At 40.0% G+C, this 20,773-nt stretch overlaps 1 protein-coding gene across 13 annotated transcripts in view; it reads left to right on the top strand.

The window, feature by feature from the left end:
* Positions 1 to 20,773, top strand: part of R3HDM2 (R3H domain containing 2) — a 196,282-nt gene that overhangs the window by 138,487 nt on the left and 37,022 nt on the right. For 8 of the 13 annotated variants that reach the window (XM_083356179.1, XM_083356184.1, XM_083356186.1 and 5 more), the window contains 3 exons: positions 4,689 to 4,843; positions 10,430 to 10,531; positions 13,915 to 14,157. In XM_083356179.1, coding sequence (XP_083212305.1) covers positions 4,689 to 4,843; positions 10,430 to 10,531; positions 13,915 to 14,157 — 500 coding nt within the window. The remainder of the gene's footprint in view (positions 1 to 4,688; positions 4,844 to 10,429; positions 10,532 to 13,914; positions 14,158 to 20,773) is intronic. The other 5 variants (XM_083356191.1, XM_083356182.1, XM_083356180.1 and 2 more) reach the window with 2 other exon arrangements.

The following is a 20,773-nucleotide window of genomic DNA, read 5'->3' as shown; positions in this document are numbered from 1 at the left end:
GCCCAAAAGGTGCATAGTTCTGGTGCTGTGCAGGGTAGCCAGAAGGATTGCAATTGGGGAGGGGGGGAATAGGTTGTTGGAGGGAATTGAAGGGGAGGCAAGTCCTTTAACTTAAAAGTACTGAGGCTCGGATGGTGGTGGTGGAGATAGGGAAGGGTCAAGACGGGAATGGTTTGAATTAGGATAGGTTCTCAGCTAATGGCCCTTGGGAGTTGGTTAATGGGGACAACAGGGTGTGCCGGGATTGCTGTCGATAAGCAATGCAGTGGTGATATTGAGCTTTACAACTGCATCGCTTAGCGACAGAAATTCTGGTCCCCATTGCCATTGTAACTTGAAGGCCTCCTGTAATAAGTCACTTATGATGTATAATATAGTGGGAAACGTGGTCTGAATCTGCTTTTTTGTAGTGTGATTGTATTGTGAATTAATGCATTTGACCTATTGAAACATCACTGAAGATAAAAATAATTATTATTATTTTAATAATATTTTATTCGTTTTCTAATTTTACATTTAAGTATTTAAAAAGCAACGTGATGGCAGGGTTAATCAATAGTTCAATAACATACAAAAATCTTTAATACAAATCTCAAGTTACAACATCAACTATTTCCTCTCTTTTTCCCTTAATATATTTTAGCTAATACAGTTCTTATTATATCAACTAAGTAAAAACTTCATTATTACATTTATCAATAAATTTTTAGCTTATATATATCTTAATTACTTTTACATTCAATCTTTATAGACAATCAATGTCCTGTTATTGATTTTTCCCCAATTTTTAGTTTCCCATCAATATTCAAATTTAACATTTGATATTTATAATTTCCAGGCTTTAGGTAACCAAAGTTTCCCTTATCTCAATTCATAACAGAATCTAATATTCAAAATACACATCTATTTGAGTATAGTCTTGTTCTATTTTCTAAAAGTTATCTATTTCCCACAATATTAAATCATCTAATTAATAATACAGTATCCCCTTCAATAAATCAAAATCATTATATATATTGTCTGAGTTAATCAATAAACATATTCATAATTTTTTTCTTTTGGATCTAATTTTTAAATATTAAACAAATACAATCCTTATTTTCAACTAATTTCCAAATATTATAAATTAAATGACCAAAATCCCTCTTATCTCATCTTCTCCCTTTAACCCTCTAATCACTAATATGAAATCCCCTCTAATAAATCAAAACCCCAATTTTCTTCAGCCTTATTTTGGCTTTCTTCCTTTGCCAACTAACCTTCCGGGTCAGTGCTTTTAAATCATCAAATAGATTTCCCTCTATTATTATATATATTATTTGAAATAAGAGAGACCATTTAGTTGCCATTTTTTTTGGAAGGGCTAGCCCAGGGGTAGGCAATCTTGGCTCTTTTATGACTCATTGACTTCAACTCCTAGAATGGCTGGCTCAGGAATTCTGGGAGTTGAAGTCCATGAGTCATAAAAGAGCCAAGGTTGCCTATCCCTGGGCTAGCCCATTTGTTCATTAAATCGTCTCCCTATTATTCCAATTCCCCATGATTGTCCTGATATGTTTATCTTCCATTCAATCTGTTTGTCTTCTTTCTCCTCAAATTCCTTCTGATTTATATAGAAAATCTTTTCCATTTTCAGTGTTGTCACTCCCTTTTCTGGATTTTCCATTAACTGTATTTGTTGGTCAATTGTCCTGTCTTATTGTTTGATTGTTCCACTTCTTCTATTATCTTCTGCATTGTTAGTTCTTTGGTTGTAGTCAAAATTTGGGTTTGTATATCTAAGCTGGCATCTTGTTCTTTTATGTTGCTTCTTATTTTGTCACAAACTGAAAGAATGGTTCCATGTATTGCTTTCAACATGGAAAGGATCTTTTCCTGGTCTTCATCCATATTCTTTTAATAGTGTGTTGAGGACTTTAAAATCAGACATTAAAAATAACTTTTATAACTAGGTATGGGACCTCTATTTCACTTATTATAGCTGGTCTTTATAGTAGAAGTCATTTGTCAAGTATGATTTTATAGTCCAAGGTATTCCATCATCTTGTGTAATAATAAATGTTTCGCAGATAAAGAAATAGGAAAGCAATTCCCCACATATAGCTCTGAAAGTCAGTAAAGGTTTACATTCATAGTTTAAGCAGGCCAATTATGCCGCCCAGAAATTCTCTTTACACCTGAGTTTCTCACAGGTGGTATCTATCAAGGTTGAAAGAGTTTTATCTGAAGTCTGGGGCTTCAAGCTGTTTAGGCAATAACAAGTTGTAATACCAAACTTCGCCACACGATGTCACCAATGCTGTTTAAAAAATTTTAAGTCCAAAATTTTTATAATCCTTTTTTCCAGTTTTATTTCTTTTTTTATAGATAAAAACAAAAGTATTCAGTAAAAATAAAACTTTTGGTCCCCAAGTTTCAGAAACATATAAATCCAATTAGATTAAAACTGTTCTTTTAGTGCTTTAACTCCCCTGGGTAGTCAGTGGCTACTGTTCTTTGAGGGTGGAGTAGAAATTCCCTTCCCTCTCTTCTCAGAGGGGGAAAAGATACTTTGGGCAGCTTTTACAGGAAAAGAAAATACTTAAGATCTTAAAGAGAAGATCAGATCTCACCCAGTTTCATCCACGTTGCTTTAGAAGTGTTTGATGGTAAGTTGACTTCGGCTGTCTGCAGCTTAGTGATGAGCCATATTGCTATGGCCAGTCTTTCCTCCCTTGGTTTGGAGGGCTGCCCTGGATCAAGCAGAAGGGCTGCCGCCCTCCCACAATCAAGCGGGTGTCCCCTCCTTGCTTGTCGCCCCTATAGGGCGACTTTCGACCCTTTCCAGGGTCCCCAAGTGGAACAAAATTGGACATGGAAGATGGAGCTCATCTTCTAGCGTCTGCAGTGGCCGCAATGGCAAACCAGAAGTCAGATAAAAATTATTTTCATACATACATGAAATTATATCCTGGTGCATATTTTACTTTATCTCCCCCTTGTTCTCCAGTGGCTTAAAGCTATGCTTTTGTGTTTTGTGTTAAAAAAGGTGGAAAATGCACCTTGCTTAGGTGCCAGGGAGCTTTTGCCTTAAAAATACCTATGCTACTTGAAGTAAGTGTGTAATACAGTTAATACATTTTTAAAGGACATGGAGACAGAGTGCAATACTAGGTGAAGCTGATGCAAATCTAGAACTGTGTGAATATATGAAAATAATTATGGCTAGTACCCAATAAAGCATCATCTTTGCACTCAGTATAAAATATTTCTAATTTTACCAACTTCTTTGAGTGGAATGTATTGTATACATAGGAATGGCTTGCCCACATGTTGTTTTTCATCTTCTGGATTACATTTATTTGGAAGCCATTTCTTCCTAACTGGAAATGTCTACTTTTGAAGTAAAGATATTGTTACCAAGAGAACAGTTTTTAAATATAGTGGTAGGGGAATAGTTGAGACCGTGTGTCTGTCTGTCTGTCTGTCTGTCTGTCTGTCTGTCTGTCTCTCTCTCTCTCTCTCTCTCTCTCTCTCTCTCTCTCTCTCTGTCGCTCTGTGTGTGTGTTTGTGTGTGTGAAAGAGAGAGAGAAGCTCAAAAAAAAACCCCAAACTCCAAATACTTTTAAAGATTTCTAAGGAAGCTAGAAATGTGGTCCTCATTCAGCATTGCTTTGTTATATTATTGTATTGTGAAATATGATTTGTTGATTTGATTCATTCACAGTAGTCTTTTCAGTGTGAAATAGGATTATGCAGGATGTTATTTTTAATCATTTCAAGGTTAAAACATTCTGTCCTTGGAGCATCCCATTCTATCTTCAACATGTCAAGTGTAGTGGTAATAAAATTTATTATAGTCAATAGATCAAAAGACCAGAAGTATTTCAACTTTACAAGAGGCTGTTTCATGATCAGATCATTTCTGGTACACCCCAAACAGATGTTTCAGTGATAGAATATTGCACAATTCTAGGTTTGTTTTTTTCTTCATGAACTTGCTATGGATCTATCAGAGATACTCAGAAGAATGTATAGAAATCAGTAAAACAACGTGAACTTTTCACAAAGGTTTCGATAAGCTAAGGCTGAGCATCAATCCATAGAATATCTCAGCTCAGATCTGAACCAGGTAAACTAATCACAGGAAGGTTTGAGTAGAAATTGAGTATATTCAGACACATTTCTACCAATAAAGGAGACTATTTGTAGCTTAGTGTCGAAATGAGGGGTCCTTGGTGCTCTGCTTTTTTTTCTTACAGGTGTTTCATTACCCAAATTAGGTAATATTATCCATGCTAGAGATACTAGCACGGATGATCTTAGCTAGTTTGGGTAATGAAACGTCTGCAAGAAAACAAGCAAGCTCAGAGAGCACTAAGGGATGTATTTCTGCATACAGTCTAGGGCAGCGGTAGGCAACCCTGGCTCTTTTATGACTCGTGGACTTCAACTCCCAGAATTCCTGAGCCATCCATGCTGAGGGAAAAGGGAGAGGTTTTCAAGCTGAGCCATGCTGGCTCAGGAATTCTGGGAATTGAAGTCCACGAGTCATAAAAGAGCCAAGGTTGCCTACCCCTGGTCTAGGGTTTGGAATCCTGTGTTTTTTTCCAGGCACTGTTGAGCCCCGGCAGCACTTCTTACAGGAAGAAAAAAAAAGCAGATTCTTTTTTCACACCTTACCCGCTCCATTTTTTTAAAAAATAAAGGTCTCTCTCTAAGTACTCCTGAAGCCTGCAGCCAAGTCTCCTCTGCGCAGCCTGGCCGAAGCCTCTTGCCATGTGCCGCTCAGCAACTGCAGCCGCAGCCACTTCCACCCACACCGCAGCAGCAGCCAGCAATGACTAATCACATCATATCACAGGTGAGTCATTATTCAATGTTACCACTGTGTGGTGAGCTCTTCCTCGTGGCTCCTTCCTGAGGAAGTTGGTAACCAGCGGAGCACTCAGAAATGTTTATATGAAGCTTGAATAATGTTCATGACCTTGTGCACAAATTAGTCTCCTTAGACTGTCCGCCTTCTGGTTTGATTGTAGTACAAAAGTGGGTACATGCCTGGCTTCCTGTCACATTTATTTTGAGGTGACCCACAAACATTTGAGTAGGAGATTTTTCTAGATATGACTGTAGTGCTCCAGAGTCTATATTGGTAGGGACAGAGCAGAGGTGTACACATTCTGCATTTACCTCCCTCTTCAAACCGTGTTCGGGGTTTTTTTCTTTCTATTTCTCAATTGGATCCTACAAGATATAGTCAAATGCAGGGTAGAATGATGTCCTCAACTTACTCCCTCAAGGAAATTTTCAGGATGCATCAATAGAAATATGAAGAATGGGCGCCTTAATTCTTTAGATTCTTCACTAGGGATGTGCCGGAGATAAGGTCTGAAGCGGAAAAAGGTGATTCGGATCAGGCAGGGGTATACAGACTGCATCTGCCAGCACTTCCTTTCCTGAGCTTGCATGGTAAAAAAAATATGGGTTTGTGTTACGGAGCGTGCTCATACTTCCTCCTTGGTTGCCTCTTGTTGGGTACCACTTACATTTCTTAAGGTCACGCAGCTACATGCATGTGCAGCTACTCTAAAAAGGTGCTGATAAGTGTGTCAGCTTCAAACCAGATCAAGAGTGTCAAGTTTAATCATGTATCATGGATGACTCCTGCCCTGATACCTCACCCTGCTGAGTTTATTTTGCTGGGCAAAAACAACACATGACTTATTGGAGGGTATATATGATTTGCAGGACCTAGGTATATACTTAATAGTTTGGTCCAGATGAAGATGCTGATAAACAGGCATATGGCACCTGGCTCCCAGCGATTCTGGGTGATTCAAAACATTTTAAAATAAGGAACAATAGAAAAAATATAAAACCAGTAAGGAAAAAATAAACAGACATGGCAAAGGAAACAAACTCGAATGGGAAACAATTTAAAAAAAAGGAAAGGGGCATCAGTCGTCCTTGCCAAAGGCTGCATGAGGAGCCAAGTCTTCAAGGTCCTTCAAAATGCAAATAGGGTGGGGACCATTTGAATTATGAATACATATCTGGTTCTACTCTAGATGAAGAATTGTAGTCCAAAGGTCTCTTTTTCACTGGATGTAAGTTACCGTTACTATATTTTATCCTACATTTTCTTTCTTACCCCATAAATGGTGTTAATGTGTTTTCCTGAATCTCGGGTGCTCTATCAGAGGCCTTGGCATTTAAGGCTTCTGCGCAGACCTTGCACTACATTCTTCTAAATGTTGTTTTGCACAGCTCTGGTGTTGAGAGGGGTCCTTGCTGCTCTCTGAGTTTGGTTGTTTTCTTGCAGAGATTTCATTACACAAATTAGGTAATATCATCAGTGCTAAATGTCTGTGGAGATTCTCAGTCATCCAGGTCAGGGTTGTCCCCAAAGGTGCTTTTTCCAAAGGCAACTGGACTTTCTTTGTTTTTTCCTTGAAGACGTTTCGCTTTCAATTCAAGAAGCTTCTTCCGTTCTGACTGAATGGTGAGGAATGGAAGGAACAAACCGATCAAGAGAAGATTCAGCAATCCATCTGCATTTGAAAGACAAAGGTCACTCTTGTGAAGACAGCCATATTCCGCACAAGTCCACATTCCGGACAGAGAGGACTACTGGTTCGAAAGAGAGGTGAAGGAGGCCGTCTGTGTTAAAACGGAACAGCCCTCTCTCAACAGAAGGGGAGGGATTCGACACCACCTATCTCCTGTTTACAACACGGTCCTTTCAGCAGGTCCAAGAAGGTTCCATACCCATTTGCACTATTCAGGTGACCTGAGTGCACAGATAAACTTCCAAGTGGCCTCAATGACTCTCAAAGAGAGTCCTAACGACCAGATGCCTGCAAGGAATATAACTCCTTCCATTCACCACCATTCAGTCAGAACTGAAGAAGCTTCTTGGATGAGAAGCAAAATGCCTTCAAGGAAAAACAAAGTCCAGTTGCCTTTGGAAAAAAGCACTTTGGCTCATCACGTGCTAGCACGTGCACTGATGATGTTACCAATGTGGGTAATGAGACATCTGCAAGAAAACAACCAAGCTCAGAGAGCCTCAAGGACCCCTCATTTCAACCCTGAGCTACAAATATTCTCCTTTATTAGCTTTGATGTTGTTCCTGGAATGTGTTTGAGCCATTCTTCCAGCTTAGGAGTCATAGCCCTGAGTGCTTCTACTAAAGAGGCATACATCAGGTACTGTGAAGATGGTTCTCTCTTTGACCTTTGCCCCTTGACTCCTACTGCTTCCCAGTGAACGCCAATCCAGTGCAGAAACTAGACAACTAGGCAGCCTGATCAAGAGAAGCCTTAATGACCCAATCAAGACAGGTCAGATGAAAAGTAGTGGACCCATCGTCCCAAACCTCTGTGGAAGCCTCAAGTCCCAATATACATCTTCGTCCAGTTGTGTCACTGCCAGGGACTCCAACATACAATACAGCTAAAAACTTTAAAAGAAGCTTGTATCTCTCACAGAGATATTCTGTCTTCCCACTACCCTGCCTTCAGAAAATCAAAGACCCAATAATAGAAGAAAATGAGGTCATTGTTTCAGTTGAGGTCATAGCACCCTTTACATCCCTAGAACCACAGCTAGCAAAAGAATCCATGCAGCTTCATCAAAAAATTGACCACTCAATGCACAACCAACACAAACTTAAAAAAAGGATAATACACTCATGCATCGAAAACATCTCAGAAACAACCAACAGACTGTTACACCACACATTATCATCATAGCACACAAATCAACTAAAGCACTTCAGAATATTTTAAGTTAACCAAATGATCCAGTAGCCCAAGAAGAGAAGAGTATAAGGCACAGGTCTGCAACCCGCGGCTCCGGAGCCGCATGCAGCTCTTTCAGCCATCTCCTGCGGCTCCCAGTCCTCTGCCATGTGCAGTCCTAAAAAAAAAAGTGGGACTAAAAAAGTTCAACCAATCAATTCAAATATGCAGGGTAGGTGCATATCTCGCCTTGGCTCCACTCTTCAGTCAAACCCTGTTACGCTCATGCGCACACATTTTTTTGCGGCTCCCAGTTTTTCCTTTTGTGAGGGAACCGGTTCCGAGTGGCTCTTTCACTGTTTCAGTTTGCTGACCCCTTGTATAAGGACTCCAACACTATGTTAGACAAACAGGCAGAAGACTAGCATTCATGAACACCAACACCACCAACTCAAAAGATACGATGGAAGCTTCTTAATTTTTTATGACACATAGACAGACTCAACCAGCTGTGAATATCCTACGAAAAACACTAGCAAATTCCTAGAAGCTTGGCGCTCTGACAGATCAGCCATCAATAAACAGATAGAGATAAACCATGTTTACACACCAATCAAAAGTGACAGTAAAAAAGCTAATAAGGAAACCAAAATATCAGAATGCATCAGCAGCCAACATCCAGATAAGTAGGAATTAACACCAGACAAAGCAGAAAACAATACAATACAAAACAATCAAGCAAACAAAAGAGTAGAAAACTATACACTAATCAAAAAACTACCAAAGAAAAGAGAAACACAAACACCAGATACGCACATGCGCACGTGTGCGCGCGCACACACACACACTTGCAGGGGAAGTTACTGTATATAAACAGAGCAAACCCCACACTCACTAAGACAGATGATGTTATGTATTTGGGCATGAAAGCCAGCTGAGTAAGATTGGGCCAGTCATTCTCTCTTAGCCCAACCCTCACAGGGTTGTGGGAAAATAGGAGGAAGGGGTATTAGTACATTCATCACTCTTAAGTTATTTATAAAGGCAGGATATAAATAAATACACGAATGCATAAATATTTACTATGTTATAATCTTGTACATAACTATAATATAGAATAGAACCTATGATTAGAAAAACAGAAGGATTCTGTCATTTGGATTTAGATTCCTTTTAAAGGGGGAAAGAGATATAAGCATTCCTATCAGACTGAAGAAACAATAATACATTTGGAAATTCCATTTTATATTAAGGCAAGCATAAAGTGAGCAAGTTTTCAATAACTTCATTAAGCATGATATGGTATATAAAGCTAGAAATGGGATGGGGAGGCATAAAGTGTAAGTTGTATATTAATGTGTTTTCACTTATAGCCAATATTGCCTTTTAATCTTTAAACTTTATAATCTTATTGATGAAATCGGACTCAGTTCATCACCCTTATTTGTTAAAGTTAGTCATCTTTATTTGTTAAAGACCTCCAGTGTTCCACCCCAGGTAATAGCACGTTCTCAGAAAGCATATTTTGTATTTGTGTCTTATTGTGTGAAAAGGGAACTTCCTTTGTTCTGGTTTTTAGTCCTTCATGTTTCCAAGTAGAAAAAAGAACCCAAAGCAATATAATTTTTTAAAACCTATAGGAGGGGTTCAGCTTTCCCTGACCTGAGCAATATTTGGAAGTATTGACTTCATCTTGTTAAATCCTCCAGCCAGCGTTGCTGGTGCTGACAGTTTTGGAAACTGAAGTACATCCACCTGGAGGATGCCCAGGTTGGGATGGGCCCTTACTTTCCTGACTTGTTAGAATGTACAGACTTTTGATATTTTCCTAAAAGCCTATGGATACATCCACAAAATAACTTACCAACTATTTACTCCCGTTTTATTCCCCTTACTTAACTGCATCCCTAGTCTAGACCATCCAATGATATTTATCCCCTTTTGCTCTCTGACTATGAGAAAAACAGAGGAAGCGTTTTGAATAAGTAAGCTTGCCTTTATTCTGAGTTGCTTTCAATGGATGTGCTCCAGCCTAGTGGGCAGCGTAGAATTGCGGATTGTGTAAAAAAATTCCCATGTAGAAGTGGATAAACCGTTGTTCCGATTGGAGTTGAAACTACTGCTTTTTTCCTCAGCAAAGAATCGGCAAGGTGGTCTAAGATGTAGGTGGAGAAGTTTGCTACCTGTACTCTGCAGTGTGCTCAAGACCTGGTTGTCCAGCTCATTCTTTTTTACGAGGCTGGCTGGATGTATGCACACTTGCTTCTGCTGGGATACACACACACACAAACACACACACACACACACACACACACACACAGACAGACAGACAGACAGACACAGACTCAGACACACATATAGATATATAGATATGCCTTGCGGGGAAATGCTAGGGTAAAATACATATGTATATATCTCGGTTTCCCCAGAGATCCAAGACCATGCAATTCCTCCTGTCCTTTCCCTCTGACCAAATATTTTCCAGAGCACCCATTTCTTTCTCTCTCTTTTTTCCCCTCTTTAAAATAGATGGGGAGGGGGTAAGGGAAGAACTCAATCACTGGTGGAGCTTTTAAATTGCTTATCTGTATGTATATACAGTTACTAACCTCCTTCTACCTTTTTTCCTCCCCTTTTTCCCCTCCCTTTTCTCATGCCTCTTTCTTCCCCTTCTCCCCTCTCTTTTCCCTTCCTGCTCATCTCTTAGCCGGTCCCAGCGTTGCAGTCCTCTCCGCAGCCAGTTCAGTACTCTCCAAGCTCCTGTCCCCAAGTCCTCCTGCCAGTCTCTCCACCCCAGCAGTACAACATGGTATTAAAAACCCTATATCTTGCTGTCTTTTCTCTCTGCGTATATTTCTGCTTTGCTTATCCACATGTGTATCATGCACCCAAGCTGATCTTACCAACGGCTTTGGGGAGTCCTTTTAAAGGCAATAAAAGTATAATACATGGGATTTTTTTTTCTCTTGTAACGCAGCACTGAGCTATTTGTCAGCCTTACTAGGTAGAACAGACCAGGAAATGCAACCGTTTGAGCTATTTCTGCTTTATTGTAAAACTATATTAACAGAAACTTGTAAGTCAGAAAGCATAATTCCCTTCCCCTTCTCCATTTCCTTGAATGCGGGGAGTGGGGTGGGGGTGGGGTGTCAAACTGCCGGCCCGTGGGCCAGACGCATCACGAGGAAATGGCGCCCATCCCATTTGCCAGCAATGGGGAAAAACCCCCGATACGTCGCGCGACGTCACATGACATGTCTGCTTTAATGCATGAGAAACTAGGAAAGATCTCTCTCAGCCTCTTGCCCGCCCAATTATCTAGCTGGAGACTTAAGTGGTCTCTTATTTGCACTGTTCCCTTGGCAGCATTACTTGGCCTGTTCTCCCCAGGTCTTTCCCGCACCTTATTACGCTATTGCACACTACCACCACTGTCTCTGGCTTTACTTTAAGACGGGTCCCGGGAACCAGACTGCACAAGTGGCGAGTGAGCATGTGTGTACGCAGCTCCACTTGTTCAAGTGGTGGGTGCTTGCGCTCACGCACATGTCTGCCACACCGAGAACCATTCCCTATCCCCCCCACCCCGTTGAGCCACTAAGCCAGAAAGGCTGGGGACCACTGCTTTAAAATATTTTCAAAGTACAGCAATTGTTTATATTATAACACAACAGGAATGAGCTTGTTACATTGTTGGATGAGATCCAGATGTTACCTACGAAAGGATGTTATTGTGGTGGCGGTCATTTTAATTGCCGTTCTTTATTGCATCTATTGCATATCCCATCTTTCCTTTGAAAGCGCAAGGTGCCACAAATGGGATCTCCCCCCCCAACTTTATTTCCACAGCAGTAATCTTGAGATGTAGGTTGCAGGGAAAGGAGGGATTTACACAAGGAGCTCCATGGTTCGTTGAGAATTTGAGCGCTGATACCTTAGTACCAAATAACTTAACCATTTTCTATACCATGCTATCACAGCTTTGAAAGTAAGGTGTAATTCTCAAACCAGCTGTGTTTTTCTATACTGATAAAAAAGAGGAGTTTGGTTATTTAAATTTCTTATAACTGCCCAACTCTGACGGACTCTGGATATTGCTTGCCTTTTGAGGAGTGCCTATAACATCCAAGATGGCAGATGACCAGAGTCCACCTTTTCATCCTTTCCCTGTTTTTCATTGCCTCTCCATCCCAGCTCCTGCATAGGATTATAAGAGTGAATGCTATGTCTGTCTTTTGTTAGAGAAATGAAGGGACCAGCTCTAAAGAGCTGTAGATTTCTTATGTGCCAGTTTCTGTTGTAAAAAATAGGGGAATAGGTGATGAGTGAGACTGTAAAGATAACATGTTTAGATGTTGTGTGTGTGTGGGGGGAGTTTGTTTGTTTTTCCATCTGAGACAAGGATTCTCAGCTCACTGTTGAACAGACTCCTCTTCTTCTAAAGTATGTTAGCTTTAACTTGGGTTTTATGAGTTAACCTTTGCAGGATTGCCCTGTAAAAAGCTGAAAATGGTTTCCCAAGTCTATCTGCAATAAATACCTTTATTTGTCACCCAGGGTATATTCAGAAACTGCCCTCAATGCCACCTCTCAAGTGTGATGTGATGTGATGGCATAAGTTCAAAAGTCAGTTTGCTGGGGGTGGGAGGGAGGGAACAAGATCTTGCACTGAAAGGAACATAGAAAAGAGCCTGAAAATAAACTGGGGAATCATTTGAACTGAAGCTTGGGGTAGGCTCTTTACAGGATGCTGCTCAATTCTGTGTCTGAATTAAGTTCCTTTTTAGCAGGTCTTCATCTTAGATGCCAAACTCCTTAGTGACAGACATGCTAATGGTGAAGCAGTTACCTGTGTATCCGAGATACCTTCCTTGTGCTGTATTTTGCTAGAACCTGGTCATTTCAGTCACCAGGTGGCGCTCATTTCTCCTGTCTTCCTGATGAGATTGTGCAAAACGGGTGACCTTTGCTTTTCTCTTGCTTTGCTTATTATAATAGGCAACAGTTTTTCATATGCTCCATTTCTGAGGCAGATTGTGTATGACAGAAGCTTCATACTACTAAAAGGAGGGATGGCTGAATAATCTTGCTCCACTACCCCCATTTCAAAAGAAGCTTTTTTTTCTGATGCTTTTTCCCTGGCTATAGCCGATCTTAAGACTTGAGAAATAAGAGAATTGTAAAGACAATCATTGTTCATCAGTTGGAGAGATACAAGCACAACAGAGGCCAAAGTTGCATTTCTATTTCCTCTCTCTATCCTGCCCCTCCCAAACACAGACTCTGATAATATTACTGAGCGGCAATAGTAGTTCACTAGGACTTCTAGATTAGTAAGCAGTTTACAGAGAAACTTGTTGGGAAACTAGAGAGAAACAAATGCTGTTATTTGTCACTGGAAATTGGTGGCTCTGCTTTTCTTCACCACAATTTTCAGCAGGAAAGACAGAAGTGCTCCTGCTAATAGTAACTCCACGAGCCTGACTTTGCTTGCCTAGTGCTAATTTACAATCACAGAGACTACTTAAAAAGAACATACCAAGACGATTGTGCTGTTTCCAAAATCTTACTCAGGCAGATGATATCTAGATATCCCACTTTTTTTTTTAACAAATGCTTAAAATGTATTGCATATTTTAGGAATGCCCAAGTAATCAGTTAGTCTTCTTTGAACATTTCTGGGTTGGACACAGAGCATGTGGCTCAGTGGGTTAGGACGCTGAGCTTGTTGATCAGAAGGTCAGCAGTTTGGCAGGTCGAATCCCGAGTGCCGCGTAACAGAGTGAGCACCTGTTACTCTTCCCAGCTTCTGCCAACCTAGCAGTTCGAAAGCACATAAAAATGCAAGTAGAAAAATAGGGACCACTACGGTGGGAAGGTAACAGCTTTCCGTGCGCCTTTGGCATCTAGTTATGCCGGCCACATGACCATGGAGACGTCCTCGGACAAGCGCTGGCTCTTCGGCTTTGAAACGGAGATGAGCACCGGCCCCTAGAGTCGGAAACGACTAGCACGCATGTGCGGGGGAACCTTTACCTTACCTTTATTCTTGTTAACTGGTGTGCTTTGCTGGTGCCTTGATGCTGTTTTCACTGTGCTGGCGGTTGGTGCTTGCACTCTGCATGCTAACGGAGACCCTCCTGGGCCCAGTTTTTCTACTTAAATTTTTCTTTCTCCTTTGTGTGGCCACAGGCTGATGAGCTCAGTAACCCTTTTGGACAGATCAGCCTCAGCCGCCAAGGTTCCACTGAAGCACCTGATCCATCCTCTGCCATGTTCCAGCAGCCAATCATGTCCCAGCATCCTCAGCAGACAGGATTCATCATGGCTTCCCCAGGACAGCCCATCACTGCCTCCAACTACTCTGCCTCAGGGCACACGGCACCCGCCCAGCAGATCCTCCAACCCCAGAGCTATATGCAGCCTCCCCAGCAAGTAAGTAGCAGCACTGGGTGTAGGGGTAGCGCTTCAGTCAGACTCTCTTCTGCTATGGTTTTCTTATGATAGAGCAGAATGGTATGTAGCCCACCAGTATACATTCCATTATAGCACAGAGGGCGAGTCGTAGCTTCCACCTATTGACCTGGAATGAAAAATTGGGAGAAACCACTATGTGTTTGGGGGGAATCATGTTCAAGGGACAATGTGCACTAGGGTCACCTGTTTAAAAGTTAAAAAGCTATTACACAAAATGCTTAACATAATGGAAGAGGAACATAACAGAACTACTTTTTCCCCAAACAAATTGATCCAAGGCAATCGTAAGAGGATTCATGTAAGATCGTCATAAGACAGATTAGAACGGTATGCTCTCAATTCACGATAAACCTTGAGGGTAGTAAAATTTACATATTAAACCATCATACTGCTCCCTGTTAGGATAGCAGTATGATGCAAAGTACAAAAACAGTAAAAATAGTAAGCAAAAGGAATTAAGGGAAGGGAAGGGGAAGGGGGAAGGGAAGGAATCCCTTTTAAGGAGTCTTAAAAGGAATTAAGATAAGTGTTTAAAAAAGAGAAGGAAACACAGTTACATCTATGTTGATGAAAATTCCGCAAACCATTCACTGTATCACTCCATACTTTTCTAGACTTGTAGACAATCCTCGCTCCTTGCCACAACTATACATGACTTTATACATTACATTTTGTACTTTTTAACCAGTTCCTTTTTTGAGCCTCTTATTAACTCCATCCAACTGTGCTTTTCCTGGACCTTTCCTTCCCCTCAGCCCAATCACTCTTAGATCTTAGATCTGATTTGTAATTCGATCCTCATTAGTTTTTTCTACATGACTACTCACATCACCAGTCTTTCACATCGGTTACTAATTGTATTCAGTCTACGTTAAATTAATCCATCCATTCTTGACCCCTAGGTCCTCTTGTTTTACCATACGTTTCTTTAGTAGCCCATTCTCATTACATTCAACTTATATGTTTCCTACCTCTCACTTGCATACAACAATGACACAAAGACACTCTTATATAAGAGCCATTTTGACTTTTTTAAAATAAATATTCACTCATTGCAACAGATCACATGCTACCTACTACCTTTTCTGTCAGCATTTGCATTTCTGTTACCCATTTTTCCATCTTCAGTAAACATACCTCTGAAAGACAACATTTCATTTGTTTGCTCTAGGTTTTTTTGCTATTAATGTATAACTTCAACTTGTTTGTCCTACTTTCTCTTACAAATTCAATTCTCTTTGTTCTTTACTACATGAATTTTTAGATCCCTACTTTTCACTGCATCATATAATCTGTCCCCCATTTTTTGTTAAGGTACCAGGCTAAAAATCAGGAGACTGAATTCTAGTTCCATCTTAGTCACAAAGCCAGCTGGGTGACCTTGGGTGAGTCACTCTTTCTCAGCTTTAGGAAGGAGGCAAGAGCAAGCCATTTCTAAAACCCTTGCCTAGAAAACTGCAGTTGCCAGATGCCAGCACTGACTCAAAGGCACAAACAAGCAAACACATTCTCAATCCATGTCAAGTTCATGTCTTTAATTAGCCCATCCTGAATGTAAGTTTGTCATAAACAGTTTTTACTGTAATTTTAGCGTAAGCACTTCTTAGCCATAGATACTGTACATTAAAGTATCATTACACATCCTTGTTTGGTGATGAACTATTCATTAAGCGTTATAAAATCCTTGTCACAATAGTTGTGATCCTAGAAACCCTAATATGCTACAAATAGCAGGGCTGCTAGAAAGAAAAGTAGATTGTAGAGGCCGAGCACTTAAGAATTCAAACACCTTCATTATCCTAATACTTTCTTAGCACTTTTTCCAATTAGCTGTAAAACTTGTCTCGTGTGGGCCAGTAGAATGTATAATATCATATATTCTTTTATTCCTATCAAAACTTATTTTATTTTATTTATTTATTTTATTTAATTTCTATACCGCCCTTCTCCCTAAGGGACTCAGGGCGGTTCACAGGGCATATATAAATAAGTATACAAAAATTAAAAGAAAATTAAACCATGCCCAAATTAAAATATAACAATAGTGAAATAAAAACCAATTAAAAACCCCAATACCCCTTCAGGCCAGACCAGCTAACTCAAACAAATGGGTCTTCAACCCGCGACGGAAGGATCGGAGGTCCGATGCCATCCGGAGCTCAACCGGCAGTTGGTTCCATAGTGCCAGGGCACCCACAGAGAAGGCCCTCCCCCTGGGGGCCACCAGTCGACATTCCCTGACTGGAGGCACCCTGAGGAGGCCCTCTCTGTGGGCACGCACAGGGCGGAGGGGAGTTGACGCCGGCAGCAGGTGGTCCTCGAGGTATCCCGGACCCATGCCATGTAAGGACTTAAAGATCATAACCAAGACCTTGAACCTCACCCGGAAGACAACTGGTAACCAATGCAGCTCGCGGAGCAAAGGTGTAACATGGGAGTACCGGGAAACTCCCAAGACAACTCTCGCGGCCGCATTCTGTACCAGTTGGAGCCTCCGAGTGGTCTTCAAGGGAAGCCCCATGTAGAGAGCATTACAGTAGTCTAGGCGAGAGGTCACGAGCGCATGAGTGACCGTACACAGGGCATCCCGGTCCAGATAGGGCCGCAACTGGCGCACCAGGCGAACCTGGGCGAAAGCCCCCCTAGTCACGGCTACTACATGATCTTCCAGGGTAAGTCGTGAATCTAGGAGGACTCCCAAGTTGCGAGTCCTATCCACGGGGGGTAACAGCTCACCCCCCATAGAAAGGGATGGAACATTTTGAATGTCCCGGGATTCCGGAATGTACAGCCACTCAGTCTTGTCAGGGTTGAGTTGAAGTCTGTTCCTCCCCATCCAGACCCGAACCGCCTCCAGGCAACGGGACATCACAGCGAGGGCATCACTGGGGTGGTTTGGGGTCGAAATAAAAAGTTGGGTATCATCAGCATATTGATGATACCCAACTCCAAAACCACGAATGATCTCACCCAGCGGTTTCATGTAGATGTTGAACAGGAGAGGTGAGAGAACCGACCCCTGAGGAACTCCACAAACGAGAGACCTAGGGGCCGATCTCTGCCCCCCTGCCAACACCGACTGCGAGCGTCCCAGGAGATAGGAGGAGAACCACTGAAGAACTGTGCCTCCCACTCCCAATCCCCTGAGAATCTCAATCTTTTCTTCATTTGAAAAACAAATCTTTTTCTTTCTTTATTTGAAATCTTATCATCAGCACATTTCTTTGGCACTTTAGGTTACTCATTTTGGGAAAGGGGAGGAGGACACTTAAGCAGCAAAAACACCCCAAAATGAGGAGAGAAGCACAATAGACACTAATAGAGTAGCATACGCATAGTAACTGACTTGAGTGGGCAATAAATAAAGCAGCAAGGCACTGCATTTAACTGAACATTTCTTCCCACATTCGTCTGCCATTTCTGGCTAGCTCAGAATTGAAACCCAGAAAAATTATGCATAAGCAAACATATTTTTGCTATGTAGACATCATTCCCCTATTCATCAATCATGTATGAGCAAATTTGTGTTGCATAAACCTATGCCAGATAAGAACTGGTTGTATTTATTCTTTAGGAATACTTTACTTCCATTGAATGCCACTCCTCTCTCATTTAAAACTATCCTTATTGGAAACATTCCATAATTCATGCCTACTTACTTTTATGATATACTTCCTTTAAATCAACAAATGTACAAATATTTCCGTGACTTGATAGAGAGCAAAATTTATGTCTTTATTTATTTAGTTGCTCTTCTACCCAAGTAATTGTGCATGTTGAACATAAATTAAATACAGCTAAAGGTAAAGGTTTTCTTGTCAGTCTTGTCCAACTCTGTGGCACAGTGCTTATCTCTGTTTCTTGGCCAAGGGAGCCAGCATTGTCCGAAGGTATTTTCTGTGGTCACGTGGTCAGTGTGGCTATATGACAAAGATTCAATCTTTGAATTGATGGATGGAACCTTCCAAAGGTTCCAAGATGGAACCTTCCCACTGAAGTGGTACCTATTAATCTACTTGGCATTTGCATGTTTTCGAACTGCTAGGTGGGCAAGAACTGAGACAAATAATGGGAGCTCACCCAGTTGTGCAGAGTTGGGTCTCGAACACGGGCTATCAGCGTCTTTGTTTTTTTTAAAAAAATATGTTTTATTAATTCTTTAACATAAGCACCTTAATATTTGGTAAACTGTGTTGTCTGGGTTTACATTTAAGAAACATTCACTAACAGTTGATTTCTATAATCTATAATCCGCATAACAACTTTACTTGATTTCCTCTTTTTCCCATAAAGTTCTCTTTTACCAACCTTAAGTTAATAGAATTATTGTTGTTTTAATGAATGACAATTGAGTATAAACATTTTCTATTATTTCTACAGATAATAATCACATCAATATAATACTCCTTTTCTATCTAGTCATTCTGGTTGTCTCATCATAGATCCTGTTTACAGTTCTTGTTTACAGTTGTTTTTCCCACAATGTTCAAAACATTCTTACTGGTTTAAGATTTTCTCAAAGTTAATTACATTTAAATATTTAAGTATTTTTTCTCATGTAAGCCAACCCAATACCTTTACCTTTCTTAAGGAATAAATAAGACTAAATAAAGAAAAAAAGAATAAGAATAAAATAAAAATAAAAAGATAGTGTGCTACTTAAAATCCCTATTTCCTATACACTAATACATATTTATTTCCAAAGTTTTTTTGTTCTTTTTATCATAATTAAAAATATATTTAATCTTTAAACATTCCATTTAATAAATCTAGTCCTCTAGTCTTTTAACTCTTACTCAAAACATTTTTTAATCCATTGTAAATTTGTTAAAGTCAATCACCTTTACATAACTAAAGCATTTCCTTTATATAAGCCATTCCAACTCTTATATTATTCATATCAAGAAATAAAATAAAAAAAGAAGAAGAAAAAGAAGATGCTACGTTACTTAAGGGGCCCTTCCCTTTTAAAGTAAAATTCACATCTAAAATTTTTCTATTTCTTTAACCATATTCGAACAGGCGTTTCTTTTTTAAATATTCTCTCTGATAGGCCCCATCGTCTATTTTCTTAATTTTCAATTTTAGCCTTTTTCTTTTGCCCAGTATCTTTCTTAATATGTTCTGCTGAATCAAAGAATCTTTCCATATTCTTGTAGGTGTTACTGTAGATATAAAAGGTAAGTCAAGTACAATATCTTTGTGAGAGGCATTTGCCCATTCATTTTTGTTGAAAATCTTTTCCTCTCTGCTTTTCTTATCATTTTTTTGTCTCTCCAATTTTAGTGTTTTTCCTGGCAGTCCATTTTGTCCAATCTTTTTTCTTATCCTCAAATTTGTTTTGTGGTGTAAAGTATAAGTTGTCTTTTCCAAATCCAGTATTTCTTGTAAATTTTTTCCACTTGGGTTAAATCATACTTCTTTGTTTTGTTAGGTTCCATCTTTAAGTCTCTATCCTCAAATTTGTATTCAGTTGTCTGTTTTATCTGTTCCTTCTCTGTTGTTTCCTGGTTTTTTTTTTGTTATAAAGTTAAATTGGAGATGAATGGGTTTATATTTTCAAAGTTATTTTGGATTTCTTTATGGTTTGAAATCATTGTTATTTGAATTAGTTGCAACTTACCATGTGTCTCCTCTTGAAAAGTATTTATTTTTCTTGATAGATTCTTTCTATAAATCTCTGATTTTCATGATGACCAATAATTTTCTTTTCTCTGCAAATAGCTTTGAGGTCAGAGTTAAATAGATACTTGTAATCCAGAAAGTTCAAAAAAGTTTTTCTTTTGTTCCCTGAAGTTTGTAAGTCTCACTTTGTCTGAAGCCCAGTTTGTTTTCTTTTTTTCCACAGCTGTTCTCTATTGTTAGAGCTTTGAAGGTCACAAGTAGGGATTAGTTTTTTCCAGTTTTTGCCAAGTCCTGCATGAAAGCCATAGCTGTCGTAGTCTTCATCCACCATTAGATGTCAGCACTGGTTTATTTTTCAAAATGAACAAATTGCCTTTAAAATGAGAATCATAACCATTCAGTAATTTCAAACTTATCCAAATTCAGGTTTTATAGTCATTTCATTTCATTTCAATACATTTTGGTCCTCCATAAAAGCTTTAATTCGCTGCTTCCGTTAGTAAAAGGGTGGGGCAAAAATCCCCCTCCTTTACTTTTGGAGGTTTTTTGCTTCTTGGGATTTTTTTTCTTCAGGAAAGTTGATAAGTAGGATAGAGAAAATCGATGTTCTTACCCAGATTCAAATGTGCTGTTTACAATCAGCTTAAAATAGTGCTTTTGACTTCGGTTGCTTGCAGCTTGGGCTAGACTCTGAAATTAGGCTAGCCTTTCTCCTGTTGGTTCTGGAAGGCTTCTCCTGGCCCAATCGGGTCGACTGCCATCTCTCAGAGGTCCCCAGGACTTACTTCCTTCTTTACCGCCTCTTCGGGGTGGCTTCTGGCCCATTTAGGGTCCCCTAACAGGAAGAACTAAAATGGACAGAAATGGGTGAATTTAACTCAGCAGATCATCAGGTATATTACTGTGGGCAAGAATCCCTCAGAAGAAATGGAGTACCCTTGATAATCAA

Source organism: Vipera ursinii (genome assembly GCF_947247035.1).
Source record: "Vipera ursinii genome assembly, chromosome: 2".
Classification (NCBI taxonomy): Eukaryota; Metazoa; Chordata; class Lepidosauria; order Squamata; family Viperidae; genus Vipera; species Vipera ursinii.
This window is presented reverse-complemented; position numbering and strand designations above follow the sequence as displayed.